Genomic DNA, 23,277 nt, shown 5'->3' with positions numbered 1-23,277 from the left:
GTTACGGTATTAAGACCGGCGGGTTGTGTAACTAGAATTCAGCACTCTCCAGGTCAAGGGGAAGTCCCTCAGCGACCATCGCTGACATCATTCTTCAAATAAACAACTAAGCCTAATATCACCTACTCTGCATTCTCCTCAGCCTGGCTCCTCCAACGTGGGTTCGTCCGCTTGATGCGCTCTCTATGCACCTATGCACGCACGCTGAGTCGTGTAGCTATCCAACTTTAAATCTACGTTGACCTGCACGGACTGCTATTGTTCCATGGCCGATAAAACTTGCAAGGGAAATTGCTCACACATGGGAATAGGGCTGCGGGTGACATCCGTTCGTCTCACCAGTGAGCCGAAAATGAACTGTGTTGGTGCTGGGTGAGCGGGTCGGGTTGGCCCATCCGTGTATGTCAAGGACTTTTCCCCTGCGGTCTGCAATTCCTTTTCCTATCCTGGATGAGATAACAGAGGAGTGTCTGGCGCCTGGGACCTCCAGCCCATCACGTCAGATGCCTCTCTCTAGCGCTCTCTCCACCACTCCTCCCCGGATCCACCTTCAAGTTTATGTTACAATCTTCTCAATCTGCCTGGTCGTTTGCAATGTGAGTGATTCCGGTAACCAGGCGATATCAAATCCCCAGGAAGGGTGGTAAGCACCAATCGCACCATTTCGTGAATTAGAAAGAAAGACGGAGCAGCTTAGGTTGTTCCAGACGTGAACGCACCGAGGTATGCCTGTGTACAGATTGTCCTAGCCGCACCTCCGTTAATTATGCATGTAACACCAGTCCGATCTCGTAGTTCATCTCTCACGTTGTCTATGTTTATAATTGAAGCTCCGTTCTCTCGTCACTCTAGTAGCGTTTTGATTATTGGGATCCACCATCCTGGCGGCTCCAGCGCAGGAGCGATTTGACTGTACCATTGCCCACTATCGGCTTGCTCGATTAAATTAGCGCAGCATCGGACGATCCTCGATCGGTCCACACCTAATCGCTGGTCTATCAGTAGCGTATGCCGCTACACCAGTTCATTTTATCCGTACAGAGCGCTATCTGCAGAGAGAGCCCAATATTGCTATAATATCTCACCAAGCGCTTTACATGGTGTCTATTACAGCAAAATCCAATATTCTGCGCCTGAGAGAAACATCCTGGGTCTAGAGTCTACCATCTACCAACCAGGAAGGTCATTGGTGTGCCTGTGAGCTCAGAACCAACAGCGGCAACCTTAAGCCGGGGATGGATTGGCTCAGTTCGGGGAACGCCACAGAGGCGGGGTTTCATTCGGTGCGCATTAGATCATATCAGTGGTACAGATTGACATTTATCGAAGAGTCCGAAAGGGACGCAAGAGGTCATGCGATCTTAGTTTGTTGGTATTTAATCGAGTCCCATTGGCTGCGGAGTATTAAATCGCGGGCAACACAGACCAGCCTAAAAGTCTAGCCTGGGCGTATGCAGGTGCCACTCGTGGCGGAACCGGTATGGATCACCGGTCCAACGTGAATTGGTTACTTTCATTCGTGGCGATCTTCGTGACAGGGCGTTGCTGTTCCCGACCTTCCTGTCTTACCGTTGGGTGTTTACAGTATTCCCAACTCGAATCATAGCGGTAGGAAACTGTCGAACGGGTGACCATGTCTAAGATACGGTTGATTTCGTTCTATTGGCGTCCTGCACACTGAGGAAGCTTCCTCACTTGGTGGACACTACCTGGACCAGTCGTACCGCTAGAAAATAGCCATCAGAAAGGACTCTCACTACTGGGCTCCATCGAGGCGTTGTATGGTATGAAACCCACTATCACTTGAAGAAAACAGCAGGCGGTAAGAAACAGATGTTGTAGGACAAATGAGAATGTCTCCCCTCAAACCCGAAAATAACATTCGCCGTGACACTTTGGTATAGAGAACAGTTATGATATCTGTCACCACTTCCCAAGGACCTGGTCAAATATCCTCCAAAGCTTATCTGGCACTGGATGTCGTCGTCCGCGTTGGAGGGAAAACATCCCTAGTATTGCGTCATCTGGTTTAAATCAAATCAGTTCGGATCAATTCTATCTTGCTTCCTTAGGCCAGTACTCACACGATCGCCGTTGTTCTCCAGTGAGTGACTCTTCAGGATGAAACTCCTGGACCGGTTGACGAGCCCAAAGATCGGGAGCTCGCAGGTTTCGAGCGAGTGGTGAGCTGGGAATACGAGACGTATGCATTGGTCGTTGGCATCCTCCAGACTGAGCATTCCTGTAGCGGAGTCTTGCCCGTCTGGCAGAGATCGAACGCCGCCGGTAGATACCTTTTAAGAGCTGATTATATTTCCCACGTAGCGACTCGGGCCCGCGTTTAATACCAGTCTCGCGAAGATACTCTTTTGATTTCTTCTTCCACGAGAGATGCTGGTGTTGAGATAGCCAGTCTCGAAGATCTTGCTCTTCTGATGGTGACCACGGGATGTAATTGGCTTTAGACATCACAAGAATGAGAGGAGCAACAAGCAGTCTGGGGTGGGAGGATACTGGTAACCTGAGATTCACGGTGGAACAAACAAGACCATGATAGGGAAGGGCAGGAAAACAGGGAAATGCAGGGATTTATGTTGGTTTTGAACAGCTTGAACCCCTCGCGAGGAGATAGAGCCGTCAGGATAGTCGATGTCGGCATAAAAGGGATGCTGTTTATCTTTGTCACAATTACACATGGTCAATTACACGATCCCATTCTACTTGATTACTTCCATGGTGCCGATCATTTGACTGTTTAATTCGAAAGTTCCGGTCGACAAGCCACCAACACTCCTACAACGCTCAGGGGTATGTGTTCAAGAGTTCTTTCAAAGTACCAACCGAAAATTGTGTCTCGTCTCATGGAACGGGTCATTTTGAACGAACTTGAATGTCTATCTGATATAGGCAGAGCTACCATCACGATGACAATCCTGTCTGACCGAGACCAGATGTCAAAGAATGATCCATATTCCTGCTCATCTTGAGGAGTATCATCGAGGTATAGTAGCCTGCTTCGTAATCTAAATGTGACCCCGAGTCATTCATCCACCCAGCGCCCTAGGGTCCCGGTCTGGACAGATTGGGATGATATCTCCTGGAGGGTTCGGACCTCCTGAGGTACAGGACATATTATTGCCACTATGCCTGGGTATATATTGGACATTTACCCTGCTGGGCGAGTATTCCAGAACGAACACCACTGTGTACTTTCACTTCCATGGCGCTACCGCCTGATTATGAGCCCAGCATAGCCCCAGCCGCCTTCACGGCTGCTTGGCGTAAGAAGTTCAGGCCACAACCGCGGCAGTCTTCTTCCATTTACAGTCTTCCCGATGATGATTGTCCGTTTGAAAACGATGACCAACCGCAGCACTATCAAGCCAATAATGAGACAAGGAACGAGGTTGATTGTCAGCGTAGTGAAAGCGAGGACCCGGCCACGGGGCCTCCAAGCTTGGCTTTGCCCGACTTAGACGACCTGGAGCAACAGTCCCCCGAAGTGTCCATGGCCCTGGCAGGTACATTCATGAGAGAGTAAGTAGTTTCGATCCAGGTCTCACTTTGCCTTTCACTCACGGTCAAGTAGAATAGACAGCCAAGTGCAGTGGGTCATTTCCCTAAACTACTTTCGAGATAGATGACTTGCAGGTTGTTCTGACTACAGGTGTCCAGGGCGATGGACAAGCAGATCAAGCAGCAGGACGTCTGGAACGATGACATGCAACAGCGGATGGAGGCCATTTTGGAACACTACCAGAAAATAGATTCTCTGGAAGAACAGGTGGCGGCGCTCCAAGCAAAGCTAGATATTTTGTGCGGTAACAAGGAAGAGGCTAATGCAGGACGCAGAACGGGTGGCCGCAGGCACCAGGCACCGTGAACGTCACTTGATTTTGTCTAGATAATCGAATGATTTCACCAAACGAAATGCATATTTAACCATCCCGGATGTCTAAGACTCCGTAATACTAGAGAATGCTGGCTGTCCGTGACGCCAGTAGTGGTGTGACCTTTGCCCCCCCTTCCCCCCGCGGCGAGAGGTTCAAGTAGTCGTAGCTTCGTCCCATCATCTAAAAGACGTAATCGCCATGCCATTGGCTGAAAAAAACTCCAGACTTGGTCTCTATTGGTGTTATGGACTGGTGGTCTCCACCATGGCGTCGTACTGGAGGCAATAACGTATACATTGGCTTTCCACACTGTGCCGGAATGGAAATTAGGTGCATCTCGCTTCTGAAACCCATGCTCTTTCAGGAGGCGGGATCACTTTGCCATCTAGCAGGTGACTGGGAACGTTGATCGGCTAAAAACCACGACATGCTAGATTGATCCTGGCTTGGCGATCGTGTGGAATTGTGATCGATGCCAATGTGCCCTAACCGCAACGTGTGTGCTCATCTCTTACTGCAGGTAGATAATCACGTTTATGGGAATCAGCTTTTGTGATAGAAACGATATTTGACAATACGGCTCTAGCAAATCAAATAGGCTGTGCCGCTCTTCTAACAAGCTAAGTACACTCGGTTGGGCCTAGCATGTTGGCCTGGTCTCATATGAAAGGAAGGGTAAGACACGTTTTTGTCAGGGCGGATTGCCACCGTACTTGGGCGCTCTCTGGCCTAGTCGTTTCGAGCCACTGATCACATTGGCCGCATCAAGCGCAGATATGAATAGGTGGTTCACCCGATCATACATCTTTCCTGTGACCTACGTCTCGTACCTCCCCTTGGGTATTGATCTGCGGGCCTAGTTTGCTCCTAAGGGGCCACGCACAGGAAGCTAGGCAGGGATATGGCCCTCGGATAGTGCCATTTCATCCGCTGCGTCCCAATTTGTACATCCCGCTCGGCTTTACATGGTGACCCGATGGTGCTATTCCGATCACAGCAAATCTGAGAGCTTATGTCCTCGAGATCGGCTCCGTTACCCGTATCAGTCTCTCGCGAGGAGGCCAACCGGGTGGAGTGCGCATGTTGAATAGGTCCAGAAAGCTAAAGCGTCACCAACGGAGTCACCAACGGAGTCACCAACGGAGTCACCAACGGATTCACCAACGGCGCCTACAGGCAACACAATATTGGCTGAACACACCGAGCCTTTCTCTAAGGTTAGTCAGGATGCGATAGCACGATAGGGTTGTGAAGCGCACATTCTGTTCTTGTTAGAGAAGGAATCGTCATCTTGATCAACAAACGCTTTACTTCCCTCGTCATAACACCAGAGATGTCCGAGAAGTTGGTTATACAGTACAGGCACTTTCTCATCTTAAAGTCGATTTCCGTTCCAGAAAGGAGAAATCTCTCAAGCAAGTACATGCCCCTTGGTTGCCTGCAATATATATGCTATACATAGCAGCCACAACCTTCACGGATGAAGGAGTAGTCCATACCATGCTCCAACAAGCACAAATCTACGAACAACACGGCAGAACTAGTATAAATAAGGTACTTTGTCACCCCGTGACCGATGGCTAAGGTTGCCCTAGTTCCTCGAGCGCGCTTTTTCTTCGCCATTTGCGACTGCTTGCATACCGGATTTGAGGGACGTGACTAGATGAGAACATCGTCCGCCTACCATATCTTATTCGTAACCAATGGGGCTCTATGTTTTGCGCTTTTCCATAGCTATCGGTGCGCCTTGATCGACATTGCCCATGCAAAATCAAATACTTGAAGCAAAATTACCAGGGCAAAGCAAGCTTGAGGCAAATCCTTATACTAACTAAAGGAATCCCTGTCTACATCCTACCCTGTTCCGTGATCAAGGACATCCTGGGCATCCTGGCCCCGGGACGTCTCGTTTGAATTACCCCTTTGGATATATTTGACTGTGCTCCGGTTAGCGCGGTCACCTGGGGGGACTTGACCGGAAGTGATTGGCAGGGTGGGATCAGAGCCACGACTTCATTGGTCGTCAGTTCCACAAATTAATATCATTGGATAGTTCGCTTTTGGTTTCAAGCACCTCAATAGCCAACGGTCTCTCGATTCTAAAGACAGGAAGTACACTCGACAAGGCTGTGCCCCTCCACGGACGAAGCTCCATATGAAAAATTTCCGCAATATGTAAACTATTGCCAAGAAGGTGGTTTCTCGTTCAAGGAGTATGCACACTGTTTCTGAGTGCATGGCGCACGTTTCGCGCACGCGCTTGACGGGTAGATCCCGGCACATCATCCGGTTACTGAGGTCAGTCCGATTGGTTGTCCTGGCTTTTTGCTTTAATCGGCTGGGCGTGAAACGGAATTTCTCCATGTGGTAAATTTGACTGTGCTCAAGTTAGCGCGATCGGCTAGCAAAGTCAAATTACGGCAAACCTTTGATCTCGGAACGGGTTTCTTCCGTGCTGCTCAGGTCGAACCAGTCAATACCAAGAGCGGAATGGGATCGTTAACCAAGCAACGAACATGGCAGGGGTATATTTCGGGCAAAGATTTGCCACTCAATACAACGTATCTGGAGCTATGGCAGATGTCACAATCATCCGAGCGAGGTAGAACAACTGTTAGCTAGCCTTGGCATGGTCTGGTTCTGTACAGCTTATTTTCGAATCCTCCGCGTGATTCCTCAAATGGCCCTGTAAACGCCCACAAGTGGTTCTCTTTACCTGGAAGCTGCATCTCCATCACCAACAGCGCTAAATTGACCGTCAGTATTGGTCAACAGAGTTCCACCCCCATCATTGTCGCCTCATTTAGAAACGGCGATCATGGCGTTGGGATCGCCAGGGAAAATTTCTGAATTGGGATGCGGCGAAGGTTACGGGATGGACCAGCCCGACCCCGTCCGTTCCAATAAAACTAATTTTGGCCTCCTTGGTAAGGTTGAACTGGCACCGCAGGAACAACAAAGCAATGATTCTGGAGTTCCCGTGTATGGAAAGTGTTGTCTATTGGCAGCAGCATCAGATATCAATATCGGTCCACGCAGGTGAATGTGGATTTAAAGTGGCATGGCTGGCATGGCCTGCGTGGGCCTCGCCTGCATGGCATGCATCAGGGGTGCGTCAGCGGAGACGCTGGGCTGTCCTGAAGCGCGTGCATTGTATCGTTTTGTCACGCTGAAATTTGCGCGGCTCGATTGGCCTAGAGCGTTCTTTTGTAAACAGGGGCCAATCGACTAAGGAAACCCCTCGGTTGGTCCAAGCGCCGATAACCCCGGAAATTTGTCTTTCGTCCTCCGCCAGGGATCAACCCTCGCGTGCACGGATGTGGATTGCCTCAGAAGCTCCAGCTATCCATTTTGAGGCCCTTGAGAGAAGACTCCTACCAGACTCGGCGTAGGCGGATTATTAGCCCCGGCTGAAAGCTTAATATCCACAATAGGCCTTCGATCCATGGTTCAAGGTTCGAAGCCATCGGTCTCGTCCGCGGTGGGTAAATGCTGCGTTCCATCCTTACCCATGTCCGGGAAATGGAGTAACCCGGCCGGCGCACACGTCCGTATAGATCAGTCCGCCTCTGTTCTCGCTATGGGATAGGTATCCGGCCTTCCCAAGCACATAATCGCTTACAATTTTGACAATTGAAATGGTAATTCCTTGTATTACCCAGAAAGCGTCTGTTTCCTGAAATGGGGCCAAAATTGATGATCGGCACAAACCGGCCAATCGGAGGTGATCCTGTTCGCGCCGTTGGTGATTGGGTTGTGTGATCTCCGTCGTTCTTCTCGTGTGGCCCGATGCAAATTCGCTCAAATCCTCAAAGAAAATATAGGAATAATTTCAATCGCATTGCGGCAAGATACCTCCCTACCCTTGGCACACCTCCTGATTTAACTTATCCCTCAATAGCAAAGCTAGCAACCTTCACCAATCGCGCATTCCTGCTAGCTGTGACTTGGCATGTTTTTCAGACTGCACTCTACTCCCACTGAAAGTTCCATCATTCATCTTTGTGCAAAGTGTCGCGGACATCTATTGCTCTGGTATCTCATAACCAGCAGGGCTTGACCAAAATGCCCCCTGACCCGAGTCAAGAACCCCAGCGTAGGGAGACAGAAGCACTTCGCCCAAGCACCGGGGATTTACATGCTCGGTCATATCTTCGTCAGTTGGTTCTGCCAGAAACAGCATTGCGTTCTACTCTTGAACTACTGCAGTCTTATCAAACTGTTCTGCAAGCAGACATGAACCTTGCGCGACTGTTTGAAGTTCCTCTTGCCAGCGATCTCAAAGCGGAAAGACTTCAGTCCCTATTCACAGAGAGCAATCCGCGTGCATTGGAGGCCGACCAGGCCAGACGCACTATTCACTGGGCCGATGTTGTCCTATCCTCAACATATGAATCGGAGCAGCAGGCTGATGGCAACTACCATGTCCGGGTGGATAAGGGTAAAGTGGAGGTGTCAAAACAGGACCATGAGTTTATTACAACCGGTCTTCCACGGCAGATTGCTGACCCTCATTCATATCCTAGCGATGTCGCATCGGAAGTCAATATTGTCAAATTGACTCGATCTCAAATAGCGCCCTGGAGAGATCTCACCGCGCGATGTTCGTGCAGTCCACCTTCAGTCGACCACTCTGCTGACCTGTGCGAATTTAGTGAATCAAACAATCGATGACGTATTGATAGGGCTGTCTGGAAGGATGGAAAAATTGCAACAAAAGTACATAATGTTGGGGCTGCAGGGAAATATTTCGGGTGAATGTACTCCAACCGGCTCGGGCGCAACCATTACATCCAAGAACCCGGATGGATCTCCCATGGCTAAGCAAGGCAGGAAAAGGAAAGGTAGACCTGACATTTATCAGATAGTTATGCAAAACCACTGATAACCTCTTCAGGCCAAAACCACTTCTGGACCCCCGAAGAGGCCAGGAGTTTGCCTGGCTGGTTTGAACAACATCGGAACCTCTCCAAGAAAGAAATTCAGGAAAAATACTTTCTGTTCTCGGGCCTGGATCGAAGCTATGACTCATTGCAAGCCGAACTCTACAAACAAGGCTGTGGCTATTTATGCAATAAAAAGAATAGGCCTTCGCATGGAAGGCATGCCGCCACCGAGATACGTCCTCCGGCCGTGAAACTTCCCGTCCCCGGGGAATCTACTGATCCTTCCCAACTCTCTGTGGCGTTGGGCATCATTTCTAGATCGCTCTGTCAACGCCAACAGATATCCTCAGGAACTCAGACGATGGAGACTGCATTCGAGAGGGCATCACCGTGGCAAGAGCCCCAAGAAGGCGGATCACTCTCAGAGAAAGGAGACAGTAGTCCTGAACCAGTCGTTGAACCGGATTGCCAGCGCCTGGCGGTTACCCGACTGGGTGGCTGCGGGTATAGGCGTGCTGTTCAAGAGGTCCCCGTGTATTCGAACGAAAAAGTCCATCAAAGAAAAGAACCCCTGGCAACAGTCTCCCCAGATCTTCAGTGTTCGGTCTTCCAGCCAATTGGATGCGGTTCGGACAATCAATGTATTGATGGATCGCAAGACTCATGGTCAGGTGAGAAGTCCCATAATTGTTTCCAATTACGTACTAGGTACCATTTGGATCGCACGAATGGCGTTGAAAACTTTGCTGATCTACTTTTGGGTATAGAGCCAGCGGACCGTTCTGTCTTGAGTTGCCAGTCATCCGTGCCATCAAATCTGGACGAGCCTATCGCAGTCCAACAAAGAATCTTACCGGCGGCTGAGTCTTCCGATGGAGCCAACACAGGAAGTGAGTACGTGCTATTCTCAAAATGATCATCAGAATTCTAAGACTGTTTACTGTACAGTACCAAGGAGCCCAACGCTTGGTCCAAATTCTACCACGGACACATTTTCCATTGCTACTCCGCGCCATATCCCGGCGACGACGGATGATGCGAACCGTACGGGGGCCTGCTCGAAAGAGAAAGCTCCGGGAGACGAAAAGGGAAGTAATAATGCAAATATTGGCTCGACTCTTTCCCAAAAGCTCAATCCTAAGTCCGCGAACCACTTACCATTGCCAGTTGCTACTTTGAACTCAATATCCCAAGAGCAACAAAATGGCGATTCTCACACAGCTAGGCGGAACAACGGGGCACCGCAGGACACGGGCGTCGCTGGCCAAAAGGAATTTTTGCCGAGCGAAACCATCTCAAACAATCAGGTGGGGACACGGGGTTCAATGTCAAGAACACCCTCCTCTCCTAGAGAAACGACGAGTGGTGAGGGGGAATTGGTGGTCGCAACTGAATCAGATTTGACTATTGGAACGCAAGGGAAGCCATCGTCTACTGACGGCCAGCAAAATGCACGGCCTGGCTCAGCATGGCAGCTTTTAGGGAGATCAATAACGATGGAGATGAGGTTGGTTCCGCGACTTCCGCGGAAAGACAGCCGGGAAACAATGTGCGGGACTCGAGCTACGCGGAACAGACACCACTCACTGAAGACCTTGCGTTGCAGTCCGCTGGTGAGATATCAAGCGAGGAAACACATCGTAGTACGGTTTCTGCACCGGCTTCTGAGCCTCTGCAGAGTGACTTACATGTCCGAGACCATATAATTCAACCAAAGAGAAAGCGTGCATTCAGCCGCAGGTCCAAGACTGGCTGTATAACCTGTCGCTCAAGAAGAAAAAAATGTGATGAGCGGAAGCCATCTTGTATGTAAGCCATTTTGCACACAGAGTGAAGAGTTACATCCTCCGGCAAGAGTGCTTCGCTGACAGACAAGCTCAGGTGCGAATTGTATGGGGGCAGGTAAGAGGTGTGAGGGTTACAAGAAACCCACAAATTGGCAGATACCCAAAGCTCCGGCCATGGCCATATCAGCAGGCAGAAGGCCTCCTGGAAATAACACGGAGACCAGTGCCCACAATCGGTTTCTTCGAACCGAACGCAGCCCAGCACATGGAATGGATGTAACTGCAGTTCGTCGCAGTCGTTCGCCAGTCCCACAATTCATCAACAGGAAAAACTCAGGATTTGGAAGCACTGCATGGTTGCCGAACGACAACCGATCTATTCATGCGGACCCTCCTACGGTATGCTCTGTGGGCTCCGGTAATCAGCAACCTGTGTCAACTTATGCAGCTTCACCGCTGTCCCACCCAGTGGAAGGAAGATGGACAATTCCATCAATCCACGAAGTCCTTCAAGGAACAGGTGCTGGGAGCGATATACCCTTTGTACAGTATCCCGCTCTAGCAGAGAATTAATACAAATGAAAGGTTCGGTGGTCTTCTAGGCCATGGCTTACTGTCGTGCGCACAAACTTAGATGGACCTAACAATATACGTACTGTAGCAAAATGTAATAGACGAAAGATTAAGCTGGCGATACAGGATTGAACAGGAGTTTGGAAGGTGCCTTTGCCTAGAAAACTGCTCGCAGTGAACAGCGTAGTACTGTAGCATGGACTTTGAACCAGGGCCATCTTCGTCCACCAAAAACCCCCAACGGTTCCAGAATCTCCATCGAGCGAGGTCATTGAAAGATTAAGCAGCTGCTATGGTGGTATTGGGGAGAGAAGATCTTTTCCTCATTAGGGGAATTGACTTTCAGAGGAATTTCGGACATCTGGCTCGCAAACAAGATGGCCCAATCCTGGTGATGTCCAAACACAAGAAGGCTCTCGTAGCATCAGCCCCAAGCCTAGGTGACAAGCGAAACCCGCTCACTCCCATGGTCGGCAGCTGATGAACTTGAGCACGGTGAGCCCATTGGGAGGTGCCAAGTTTCAGCGGAAATGACCTTCCCAACGGGCTGTTCTCCTCTCAAGAAGTTCTATGTATTGGTGAAGTAACTTATTTAAGAAGTGGCAGTCTGACCAAGCAGACGGATTTGCCGAGATAGGAGAATATGACGAACTATCAGCTACGGGTATGCATACGTATGAGAACTGGCGAATTAAGAGAAAACGAGTGGATTGATTGTCTGATTAAATGGGTGGCACGCAGAGGATATGTTAAATACACATCTGCAGAGTTGGTATAGTTGATCTGTGGATGGGACCAATTCCTCCGTGTCTTAGAGGACCCATGGGATACTCGAGAGTAACTTTGAAAGTGTTGTCTCGGAACCCCGTAATTACATACAAAACACAAAGAAATGTGGGTACTCGATGAATAAGCATGTTGCTGATGGTAAGATACCACTCCCAAGTTCGACAGAATATCCAACACCAATCCTAGAGATTGTGCTGAAAGAACTAGCAAGGAAAGAAAGGCAACGGGAAAAGAGAACTAAAGAGGAGTGTGCTCATCTGTGTTTTCACCCCTTGTTACAGTATTACTTGGGTCGTCCTCAAGAGTTATTACCGATTGCATGGAGGCCTGAATACCTCAGGAAAATGACGAGTGTAAGGACTTCGTGAGGCCGTGGGATCTCTACGCTTCTAGAATGACAAGCAACGGTTCTCTTGACAGAGCATCGTCTTCTCAAGAATTTATCGCGCATGCGTCTGCGTCAATCACGATAACGTATACCAATTTCAGTAGGCATGTCAAATTCTAACGCAAGAAAGCGAGAGACCCTTACTGGCCTTTATGACTGTTGGCCCACTTAGATACATGCTCAGCGGCGCGCTTGCTCACAGCGAGCAGCTTGAATGACATGAGTTTTGAATCAACCCCAGAATGGCCAAGCCTCCGTACAGTACATTTCCATTTCTCTCTGCTAGTTCATGTAGGATATGCAGACATTCGCCAACGTTCTGGCAAGTTGCCAAAAGCTCATGTCGATGAACCCACCGAACAAGGCTTCTCACCCGGCCCGAGTAGGCCTGGGGCGAAGCCTGCGTAGCCAGTCCTGGCGGATAGCTTCCTTCTTCGCGGTATCGTCCTGGCCCAAACCACCACAGCGCGTGTTTTGTACTCCCGCGGGACTCGGATTTGCCCTGCCTATATCGTTCAACACTCCGTACCGCCCCTGTCGGAGGCGGAGCGTGATGCGAGTGCGTTGGCCGGATGGACTGCTGATTTCCTCAACAGCCGTTGTTTTGGACTATAGTCCGATCCTTTTTTCTCGCATGGTGAATCACCTGACTGCTGGGCTGATGATGTGCCCCGTCTTGGATGAGAGTCGGATGACAGTCTTTCCCATTCCTGCGGGCTTCCATTCCCCTTAATTCTTTGTTATGCCTGTTTATTCTAGTTTAGGTCAGACCATAATCCCTGTTGAATTGCAGAAGCGGCGCTGAGCTTAGTCAACCACCGTGAAAATGAGTTGTTCAGCTTGATTTAGCTCCGAAGTAGTTTAGTTGTTCAATTTGAGACAGAACACACCAGTCACCGGTTATGCCTGATCTGGTTAAATAATTTGAACACCTGCTAGGCACGAAATGAGCCCTATGGATAGTATATTACTGTTAAGTCTCATCGCACCCCTTCTCTTCTGTGACTAGCACAACCTTCCTGGCCGCTTCCAAAGCACTGATTTTTGTACGATGTTGACACCATTTCTGATCTGCGCTTTACTCATAGTGGGTGCTTGTCTGATTCACCACCTCAACATATCCAATAGTTGTACCGTGAGTGAAATATTGTTCTCGAAAGATATAGTCGCTTACGGTGGGTAGAATGACGCTACATTAAGTTTGCAACGCCGTTTCTTACCACCTGAACTGCCTAAGAAATGGCCACTGGGAATTGATCGAATTAAGGAGCTCTGGGAAGCAAACGCAGAAGGTCGCCTTTTGGCATACCTTTGCAAGGTTGCAGAAGAGTACGAGCCGGGAAATAATCTTACCCAGTACCTGTTATTTGGACCAAGGGCATTCCATTTGCTACACTCCTCGAACATTGAGGCCGTTTTGTCCACGAATTTCAAAGGTATCGTCCAGTTTTTTGCCAGGAAAAATCTTCAGTGATAGCTCCCGCTCACTATTTCTTATGGAGAGTGAGCAGACTATGGACTCGGAGCGAGATCTAAAATTTTTGCGCCTTTGTTAGGAAATGGAATTTTCACTCAAGAGGGCCTAGCATGGAAGCGCTCCAGAGAACTTTTGCGGGAGCAGTTCATTGATTTGCATCGCCAAGACTTGGATCTCTTCCATGAGCATGTTGAAAATTTGATCAATTTGCTTCCTCCCAGCGGGATTGTTGATCTTCAACCTTTATTTTTCGATCTAACATTGGATACCACAACCGCTCTAATTTTTGGTTCGTCAGTTCACAGTCTGAGAGCAGGGATCGATCAGCACAAAGAAAGCAGACTTTTTGCGGATAACTTTAATGTCGCTCAAGACGGGCTTGCTAAACGTTTTCGCCTAGCACCTTGGCACTTTCTCTACAACCCCACCTCTTTCCGCAAAGCCTGTGCTGATGTTCATCAGTTTGTGGAAAAATATATCGAGAGTTTGGGTTTACAGACTCGTCAAAGGTATGATTCGAAACAAGACATATTCATCAAAAAGATTGCAGAGGAGTCTGCAAGCCCGAAGGAGCTCCGTGATCAAATCTTGAGCATCCTCCTTGCCGGCCGGGATACAACAGCATGTTGTTTGTCCTGGACCTTGTACGTATAGGCTTTGGCTTTGCTTACCGGATTCATAATGCTAACCGCGCTTTTCGGTAATAAGCCGACTTCTTATTCGTCACGTGAATGTAATGGAAACATTACGACAAGAGATAGCTTTGGTCATGGAAGGTGGTCATATACCGAACAAGGACCAAATTAGGAAAATGCCATATCTTGCCTGCGTTATCAAAGAGAGTAAGTAGGCACCATCACTCCTTTTTCTGATGCCCTCGCCGATCTTCCCACATCAGGTCTTCGTCTCTATCCCCCTGTTCCGCTGAACAATCGTGAAGCGATTAGAACCAGTTTTTTGCCAATAGGGGGCGGTCCAGAGGGAGATCGTCCTATTTTGGTGAGAAAGGGTGAGCTCGTCGTATTTTCGCCGTACGTGAGCTCACGAAAGAAGAATATTTTTGGTTCTGATGCAAATGAATTTCGTCCCGAGCGCTGGCAGACTGGTGAACTTGAAAATGTCCGCTGGGCTTATTTCCCTTTCAGTCGGGGCCCCCGGCAGTGTCTGGGAGAGAATTTCGCCCAAATGGAGATCTCTTACACGATCGTCAGAATACTGCAATCTTTCTCACAGATTATTTTGCCTAAAGGGGAACCCAATGATCCGGTTGGAAGTGAGAGACAGCGGCTGACACTGGTACTCTCAAGTGCTGAAGGGTGTAGAGTGGAGATTCAGAAATGAAACTGGGGTAGTTGCATAGTAAATCGGAATCCAATTTGTATCGTTCATTGATACAGTACAATTTCCATGATACAGTTCACTGTATAGGTGCTTCAATTTGGTACGCGCTGTTGGAACATCTTTCCAGGCGAAATATGTCCAAAGTTGACTCTTTCAGTTTGCTCCATATGCTATGCCCTACTACTCGGTTGACTTGAATTACCATGGCAGATCAATGGATTATCATTCTAAAAGTAACAGTGATTGGAGCACCGTCAGCTGAGACTTCTAGAGGTAAAAAGGGCAAATGACTATACGACATATCATCGCATCCTGTTACCCTTTTGTAACACCAAACCAGGCAAGACCTGTCGTGAGGGAAGACCTCAAGCCATCCTTTCTATAACAAATGTGCCAGACGAAAGCCATGCAACTCCGTCTACTGATCGTAGTAGAGCTGGAACTCGAGCCGGATGGAGAGGTCCTCTTAAGAATTACTCGGGCGAATGGACTGAGAAGGGAATCCGCCCAAACCGTTTCAGGACTAAACCTAAAGAACAAGCCCCTATACCTTCAGCGAATCGAGAGAAGAACCAAAGGTCGATATGTCGTCAGGCTTCTTCTTGAAGACACCACTCGGGACAGCCTGGTTCTCAAACATACCGCTTGAGAGAGCTATATGAGAGCCGAATGGCAGGGAACGAGTTTGACTAGAATATTAATTCAGTGATTACAATGAGAAAGTGAAAATGTCGCTCCCAGGGCACCAGATCAGTTGGAATAACCTTCACATACTGGAAGCTGTACAGATCTGCTCGAGATTGGTTTACACACTTCATTTACCTTCAAATCATTCTGAAATTCTAAATTAAGAGTACTCTTTACCTATCGCCGATACCCTGGTCCCAAAATACTCTCTTGGCAGTGTGTTGGTACAATATTACAACGATAAGTCACTCTTGTATCTGAAAGGTACTCTACTGTATTAGAGTTCCTGAGGAATATATCAATCAATCAATCAAACCAAAACACATACATACTTAATGCGATAAATTACAACTTCATATCTCAACAACCATATCTATTTAGAATAAGATATTAAGCATATATAATCTAGATAGTATTTCTAGCCTACTCGTACAGTATAGGAAGATTTCTTTAGGAATTAGCAGAGATACATGAATTTAAATCTCAAATGTCAAAATTACGCTGTATTTTATGGTAAAAGATTAAAATAATAGTCTGAAGGGCCTAAAATCTGTATATTCTCTTCCTATGCCTATATGAATGCATATTCTAAAATTTTGACTGAAATAAATACCTGGTAGTTGAAATATAGAGGAAATAATATTCAGCATTTAGTATTGTGTTTTAGGGTGGCTAGGGCGGCCGGGAATTACGTTATTAGACAATCAGTTTTGTGGTGCTGTTAACTTACTACTACAGCAACTACATTCAATCCACTACTACTATAAGAACCAGCTCTCTTCCTTTGATGTTCCTTCATCCAATTGATCTTCCTTTCTCTAATTGATCTTCCTTCATCTACTCATGGAGCCACAAACTGAGCAAGTCTTTGAGACTAGAGAGCAGTTACTTGCTTCTATCCAACAGCATGCCCTTGCTCATGGCTACGGAATCGCTACTATATCATCAAATCCAGGCCGGAATATCACGTTTGGTTGTGATAGAGGCGGTATCTACCATGATAGAATCAATGCTCCTGATGGGGCAAAACGCCGGAAAACAAGCACAAAGCGAATTGGACGCCTCTTTCGTCTCTATGCGAAGAAGCTTTATAATGGTCAATGGGAAATCCAGGTTAGAAACCCTACTCATAACCATGAACCTGATGATAATATGATAGGGCATTCTCTAGCACGACGTCGGCAATTAACCGAAGATCAAAATAATAATATTAAGCATCTATCGGATATCGGATCGAAGCCACGACAGATCATTAGCCTCCTACGAGCAGAGCAGCCTACTACCTTGATTAAACCGTGCGATCTTTATAATGTTCGCGACGAATTAAGACGAGAGAAACTTGGCAACTATACACCGCTTGAATTTCTAAGAGAGACACTTCAAAATAATCATTGGAGATATGCATTTAAGCAGGATACTGAAGGCCATGTTCTTTTCTTTATGTTTTCTCACCCTGAATCAATTAGATATGCTAATCAATATAATAGGGTCTTTCTATTAGACTGTACCTACAAGACGAATCGATATAAGATGCCTCTTTTACATATCATTGGTCTCTCACTTTCAAATTCATCTTTTAGTATTGCTTTTTGTTTTATGCAGAATGAGCAGGAAGAAAGCTATAAGTGGACTCTACAGACCTTTTTTTCATGGCTTAACCCTTTACCCTTTTCCCTAGTTCTTTGTACTGACAGAGATCTTGCTTTAGTAGGTGCAATTAAATCTATCTGTCCAAGAAGCCCACATTTACTATGCATTTGGCATATTAATAAGAACGTGCTTGCAAAGTCAAAGCAATATTTCTCTTCGAATGAGGAATTTGAGGCTTTTATGAAGTTATGGAAAGAGCTTATTAACTCATCGACTATATTTCATTATAATAATCAACTAGCTAAGTTCGAGACTAGATTTAGTCTTACTTATGCTGCTCTTCGATATGTGAAAGAAACCTGGCTAACCTATAAAGAGAGGTTTATTAGGGCTTGGGTAGGGCAATATCTCCATCTTGGTAAGAGGGCGACCTCACGAGTAGAAGGCTCTCATACTGTTGTGAAACAGTATATAGGAGCATCAACAGGTGATATGCTCTTTGTTTTTGAACGAATTAATAATGCTTTACAGGATCAACACTATACCCTTTTATCTGATCTTACAGAAGATCGGATTAAAACGCTAAATTTCTGCTCAGACTTTCTCTATTCGAATATTAAAAAGAGAACGTCACGATATTCAATATCATTGATCTCTAATCAAGCTACTATAGCTAAGAGAGCTACCCCCGAAGCACCTCTATCTAAGTGTACTAATATATTCACTAGGACAATGGGCCTTCCATGTGCCCACCGAATCGCTAGCTTATTATCAACATATCAGCCAATTCCACTAAGCGATATTCATCCATTCTGGCGAATCGGCCTTGGTAATAAGGTATCAGAGTATCTGCCAATACTTGAGCTTATATTATCACTACCACAAAGGATATCAAACCAAGACAATACATCATCGGACCAAAGGGATATCAAGAAGAAAGCGCCATCAAAGTGCTCAAATTGTGGAGAAATTGGCCATACAATTCGTTCATGCAGGGTATAATAGGATATGTAAATAATATGAATGGAACAAGAAGAAAAGGAGACTCTTATAGTAGTAGTAGTAGATAGAATATAGTTGCTGTAGTAGTAAGTAATGCAGAATAAGTAATGCAGTTGCTGCGGTAATGTATGGTAAGGATTCTTGGCGAAATTGATTAATAAGTTAGTGGTCGCTTCCTCTGTTTATTCATCAGTCTAGAGTAGCCTCGGCCCGCATGCGCTATTTGATTACGATATCGAGCAAACCAAGCCAGTACATATAATCAAGTTTGAGGCATCACGAAATTCGGTTTTTTTTAAACAAAAAAACTCCCGTTACTCTTCAGTACATTCAACTCCAACTGTTCGATCTCAAAAATGACTACTCTTCGAGCAGATGTATACGTCGCGCCGCCAATCCCTTGGTTTAAGCCGAACGGCTCTGAGGGTGGACTTTGGTCTCCTATTTCGTGCACTCTCATCCACGGAGAATCTGAGGCAGTTCTAGTGGACACCCCAATAACAACACATCAAACCGAACAATTAATCGACTGGATCAAAACTCGGATTCCAAAAAAGAAACTCAGTAAGGTATACATAACACACGGCCATGGCGATCATTTCTTCGGCATTCCGCTCCTGCAACAAGCATTCCCTGGGATCGAAGCAATTGCAACACCTGGCACTATTGCACACATGCAAGAACAGCTCGAGCCGGATGCATTCAACGAGACCTGGGTCAAACGATTTCCAGGGCAGATACCCGAGTCACAACAATTAGCCCAGCCACTAGGCAAGGATCGCGTAATTAAGCTGGAGTCGTACGTTCTTCAAGCAATTGAAGTTGGACAAGCAGATACCCATGACTCGACAATTCTCTGGGTCCCAGACATCAAGTTAGCCGTTTGTGGTGATGTCATCTATGGGGATGTCCATCAGATGCTTGCTGAATGCAGCACGCCCAAGAAGCGCAGCGAATGGATCAATAGCGTGCGCAAGGTGGAGGCTTTGAGGCCCGAAATGGTTGTGCCAGGACACAAAATGCCAAATGAAGTTGACGGCAAATTTCATCTTCAGAACACTATACGCTATATCGAGGATTTTGAGGCATTCATCGATTCTGGAATCTCTGATGCTCGGGCATTGACTGCAGCGATGCTGCAGAAGTACCCTACTCGCTTCAACGAGGGCGCATTGATTATAGGATCCATCTCAGCGTGTCGAAATTTGGCCCCCAACTTATGAGACCCTTTCTAAGCGCTAATTTTCAATGCTCTCGCCCCTGAAAAAAGTACCATCGGTAATTCTCGGCTTGCAAGTATAGCTCTCAAATTATCTCACTTCTTTCACTTGGTGATGCAGAATTCCAGTACTCCGCAGAATTTGTTCATATTGGACGTGAGGCTGAACAACGTGTTAGTGGCTGGCGCAGGGTTGGAAAGCCTAGTCAAAGCTTTCAACCAATAATTTTGCTGTCCTCTTTTGAAAGTAAATTTTTGCGGTAGCTAGCCACGACTGGTAGATAATCGTATCGCAATTAGCCTGGGGCAGAACGATCTTTAGGGACGATGTGTTCCATTGGGGGCTAGCAGTAAATATTCCTCGAAAGCTTTGTAGCCGACATGTTTCTTATCGTATCTCTACATATTCTACTGCATGAATCAAGTCAAATCTTCAGCCAGTGAGTTAGATTCTTAACTTAAACTGAACTTCAAAACCTATGGATGATATGATATGCAGACGCGCTTTCATGTTTGAGACGAGGCTGAACGAGTGCCAAAGCCACTAGATCGGGATCAAGCTTGGTGGTATCTCTCAATGGCTTGATATAAGGTGTCGAGGATAGTGGAGCAGTTACTTACAGCTGCCTCCTATTGGTTTCCTTTGTCACCAGCCTTTCTTTGTGTTTTGTATGTAATTACGGGGTTCCGAGACAACACTTACAAGTCACACATGAGTATCCCATGGGTCCTCTAAGACACGGTGGAATTGGTCCCATCCACATATCAACTATGTACCAACTCTGCAGATGTATATTTAACATACCCTCTGCCTGACAATCATTTTATCTACAATGAATCAATTCAATCTGTCAATCCTGCTGATTGGTTCCCCTTCCACTAGAATCCCCACTCATTGCAGTACTAGCCATTACTGATTTGGCTTGCTCTATCAGAAGCTCAACTAGTTGTAGTAGATAGCACGCCAGATCCTATTAGCGATGAGTCGATGACAAGGAAGAGGAGGAAGGTCATCTGAGCATCAACGATACTACGCCTTCTGATGATGAACTAACTCTTCCCCTACCTGATACTCAGCAGCGTACGTCTGGAAGGGTTCGGAAGAGGTCAAGATGGGTAGCAGATGGATATGAGTTATCATGAATGTAGTTTTTGCCTAGACCCTTCATTTTCTGAATAAATTTGCCTTTTATCTGATTATTTCCCAAAATTTAAACTTTCATGTAAAGGAAACATTTTGAACGCCTTTGAATGCCAATAGCTCAAATGACTGCCCAGAGCAATCCACGACCGATCTCTTGGCTTTCATGCGGGAAACAAGATGGCAGACAGCTCGAAAACCAGCAACACATCAATCATATCTACAATCGTCCCTTTTCCCACACGCTCGCCTTGTTCGCTGAAGCCCACAGCTGCTCAGCCTCGCTCTTGTACGGTGGAGGGACCAGGCCATTAATTTTCCACAGACCACGTGCCGTCTCATCGATGTGGTACTCCCAGTCATAGCCCTTATCCGCCAGATGTGGCTTCAATGCCGCGTCCACACGCGCCGTGATACGTGCATGCATACCGGTATCATTGTTGCTGTGCACCGCTATGTGGTCGACGGAGATGCGAATGAACGGGCGTTCCGTTTCCGGTTTGCCTCCAACGAAGCAACTCGATGTTGGGCTCAGAATGAACTGGACGGTAACGTAAAAGGCAGGTAATCCAGCTGAGGTATAAATCTTAGTGATATCATTCGCAAGTGCTTGCTTTGCGTCTTGGGTGTCGAAGGTGTTAGGTGGATGGAACACGAGCCACAATGGCATGGCGGCGAGTTAATGATCTTTGATGGAATGCACTAGGTACCGAGGAAAGGAGAATATGGATGGAAAAGACGTTATTGGTATTAATGCCTATGATATTTGTAGCGCTGCTTTGACTGACACTGCCGGAGAGCATGGACACAGAGCGGAGTTGGACCGAGGCAACTCGGGTTGGTTTACTAATCTTGTAACTAATTTGCAACCGGGTTAATGAAAAACGGTGTATTCCACAAAGGAAGATTGCTCCCATGGGCTGAAACAAACCACGAGAACTCTAGAAGAAAGTGGACGTCATGAGTCACGAAGGGTTAGTCGTGAAAGGCGCCACTGATAACCCACCCTCCGCTTTTGCTTGTCGTGTTCCACATCGTCTCGCAACGCACCGGCATGGCAATAGATAAACGCCAATGATGTCCAAACCACTTATCCTTATCACCGCAGTCAATGAAAACATTGGCTCCAGCGCCGTGTCAAAAAATCTAACGACTTCCTTTCCCGCTCGTCTCAGTGTACGGAGGAACTTGCAGAACGAGGATAGGGAATCCCGTTCTCGTCTCACCTCGACCGCCTAGAATTTGTTGCCGTTCCCGACCTAAGCAAGGCCTTCTCATTCCAGAACACCATTAATGGCGTGGAGTAAGTACATTTTCCATCTTCTATCGCCTATGCCTAGCCAGGGTTCTATCCCGATAGTCTTGATATTTCGCAGCAGTCGTCAGATGATCGGATTCTTAATTTTCTGGCCAGCTGCGACCGTCTTCGTCGTATTTTAGAGCTGGTGCACCGTCAGAGAGGCGATGTCAGCTGCTGCTGATTGCCAATTCTGGCATCTGATGAGGAATGCGTTGCCTATTGATGACTTTCGGAGCGGGATAGTATCATACAGCAGGTGCATGAAGGATTTGTGGCGTGCGAACCGACGCAGATAAGCAGACGCAAGCATCATTATTCAATTATTTTTTTCTTAACAAACCAACCCACTTTCTCCTGTAGTGATGCAAATCCCGGTCCGCAAAAGCGCCAATGGACACCGGGACAGTTCGCTCGTCAAGATGGCCCCCGATCCTTGCAGGAAACAGGGTTGGGCATGGGCCGGTGCAGAGCAAGCTAAAACAGTATTGACTAGTATGTATGCATTCCCCAGCGATTGGCAGACACCCCTATGCGGTGCTGGGAATGAGTATTCAAGCGGTGGTTTGATGCGCCTCTTGGAGAAACCAAGCTCTGCTCGGGGAAATGGAAATTGTGGTGCTCGGTGGGCGGGTTCGCGGGGTAGTAAGTATCCCACAAATCTCCCGACCACGACGACGGTATAGCTAAGGTGTTTGTCGCCACCTTGCCTCGCTAAAATCGATCAGTCGGAGAACTCGAACCGACTTCTCACAAGTGTGTTAACTAGACCTCGCCTCCAGTCTACGGTGTTACCAACGCATGAGGAAATTTGATCTCGCCGCCGCCCCCGCTCCGGCAGTCCGCCCTCCGCATATCACAGGATTTCATACATTTTCCTTGTTTGTAGAACCGCCGGTTTGAACGCACCGCCGCGGTCCGGTACGGTGCCGTTCTTCCGGTTCCATTTCGAGGTCTAGCGTTCTCCCGAGGCAGGCCGAGTCCGTGGTGACATTGATGAAGCAGCACATGCGGAATTTATAAGCAGCTTACTGAATGCCAGGATCTTTCGATTCCCTAGCTTGAAACCTTCATCAAGGGAAGCGGATACGTGAACTTTCCCAGATTATGAATGTTGGCATCACCAGCTAGGTACTGTGTACACAGTTAAGTGGACAGCGTGTATGCTCCAAAAGCAGAAAGTAAATTGATTGATGTAGATAGATGT

The 23,277-nt window shown here is 47.3% G+C and overlaps 5 protein-coding genes across 5 annotated transcripts; 4 read left to right on the top strand and 1 right to left on the bottom strand.

Annotated features, from left to right (window-relative positions):
- Positions 1 to 3,220: 3,220 nt before the first annotated feature.
- Positions 3,221 to 3,883, top strand: N7458_004683 (uncharacterized protein; the record flags this gene model as incomplete). The annotated part of the gene is made up of 2 exons (XM_056908065.1): positions 3,221 to 3,537; positions 3,676 to 3,883. The coding sequence occupies 2 exons, from the start codon at positions 3,221 to 3,223 to the stop codon at positions 3,881 to 3,883; spliced, it is 525 nt and encodes a 174-aa protein (XP_056766683.1).
- Positions 3,884 to 7,958: 4,075 nt separating this feature from the next.
- On the top strand, positions 7,959 to 8,567 carry N7458_004682 (uncharacterized protein; the record flags this gene model as incomplete). Its single annotated transcript, XM_056908064.1, has 1 exon — positions 7,959 to 8,567. The coding sequence occupies one exon, from the start codon at positions 7,959 to 7,961 to the stop codon at positions 8,565 to 8,567; it is 609 nt and encodes a 202-aa protein (XP_056766682.1).
- A 10,202-nt stretch (positions 8,568 to 18,769) lies between these two features.
- On the top strand, positions 18,770 to 19,636 carry N7458_004681 (MBL fold metallo-hydrolase; the record flags this gene model as incomplete). The annotated part of the gene is made up of 1 exon (XM_056908063.1): positions 18,770 to 19,636. One exon carries the CDS (start codon positions 18,770 to 18,772, stop codon positions 19,634 to 19,636), a length of 867 nt encoding a protein of 288 aa, XP_056766681.1.
- Positions 19,637 to 20,993: 1,357 nt separating this feature from the next.
- N7458_004680 (tautomerase family protein) lies at positions 20,994 to 21,443 on the bottom strand (the record flags this gene model as incomplete). The annotated part of the gene is made up of 1 exon (XM_056908062.1): positions 20,994 to 21,443. One exon carries the CDS (start codon positions 21,441 to 21,443, stop codon positions 20,994 to 20,996), a length of 450 nt encoding a protein of 149 aa, XP_056766680.1.
- A 1,049-nt stretch (positions 21,444 to 22,492) lies between these two features.
- On the top strand, positions 22,493 to 22,875 carry N7458_004679 (uncharacterized protein; the record flags this gene model as incomplete). The annotated part of the gene is made up of 2 exons (XM_056908061.1): positions 22,493 to 22,715; positions 22,853 to 22,875. The coding sequence occupies 2 exons, from the start codon at positions 22,493 to 22,495 to the stop codon at positions 22,873 to 22,875; spliced, it is 246 nt and encodes an 81-aa protein (XP_056766679.1).
- Positions 22,876 to 23,277: the final 402 nt, after the last annotated feature.

The sequence above is a fragment of the Penicillium daleae genome (assembly GCF_028827525.1).
Source record: "Penicillium daleae strain IBT 16125 chromosome Unknown utg000005l_segment0_segment0, whole genome shotgun sequence".
Lineage (NCBI taxonomy): Eukaryota > Fungi > Ascomycota > Eurotiomycetes > Eurotiales > Aspergillaceae > Penicillium > Penicillium daleae.
The sequence above is the reverse complement of the archived record's forward strand: the minus strand, read 5'-3'. Positions and strand labels throughout refer to the sequence as shown.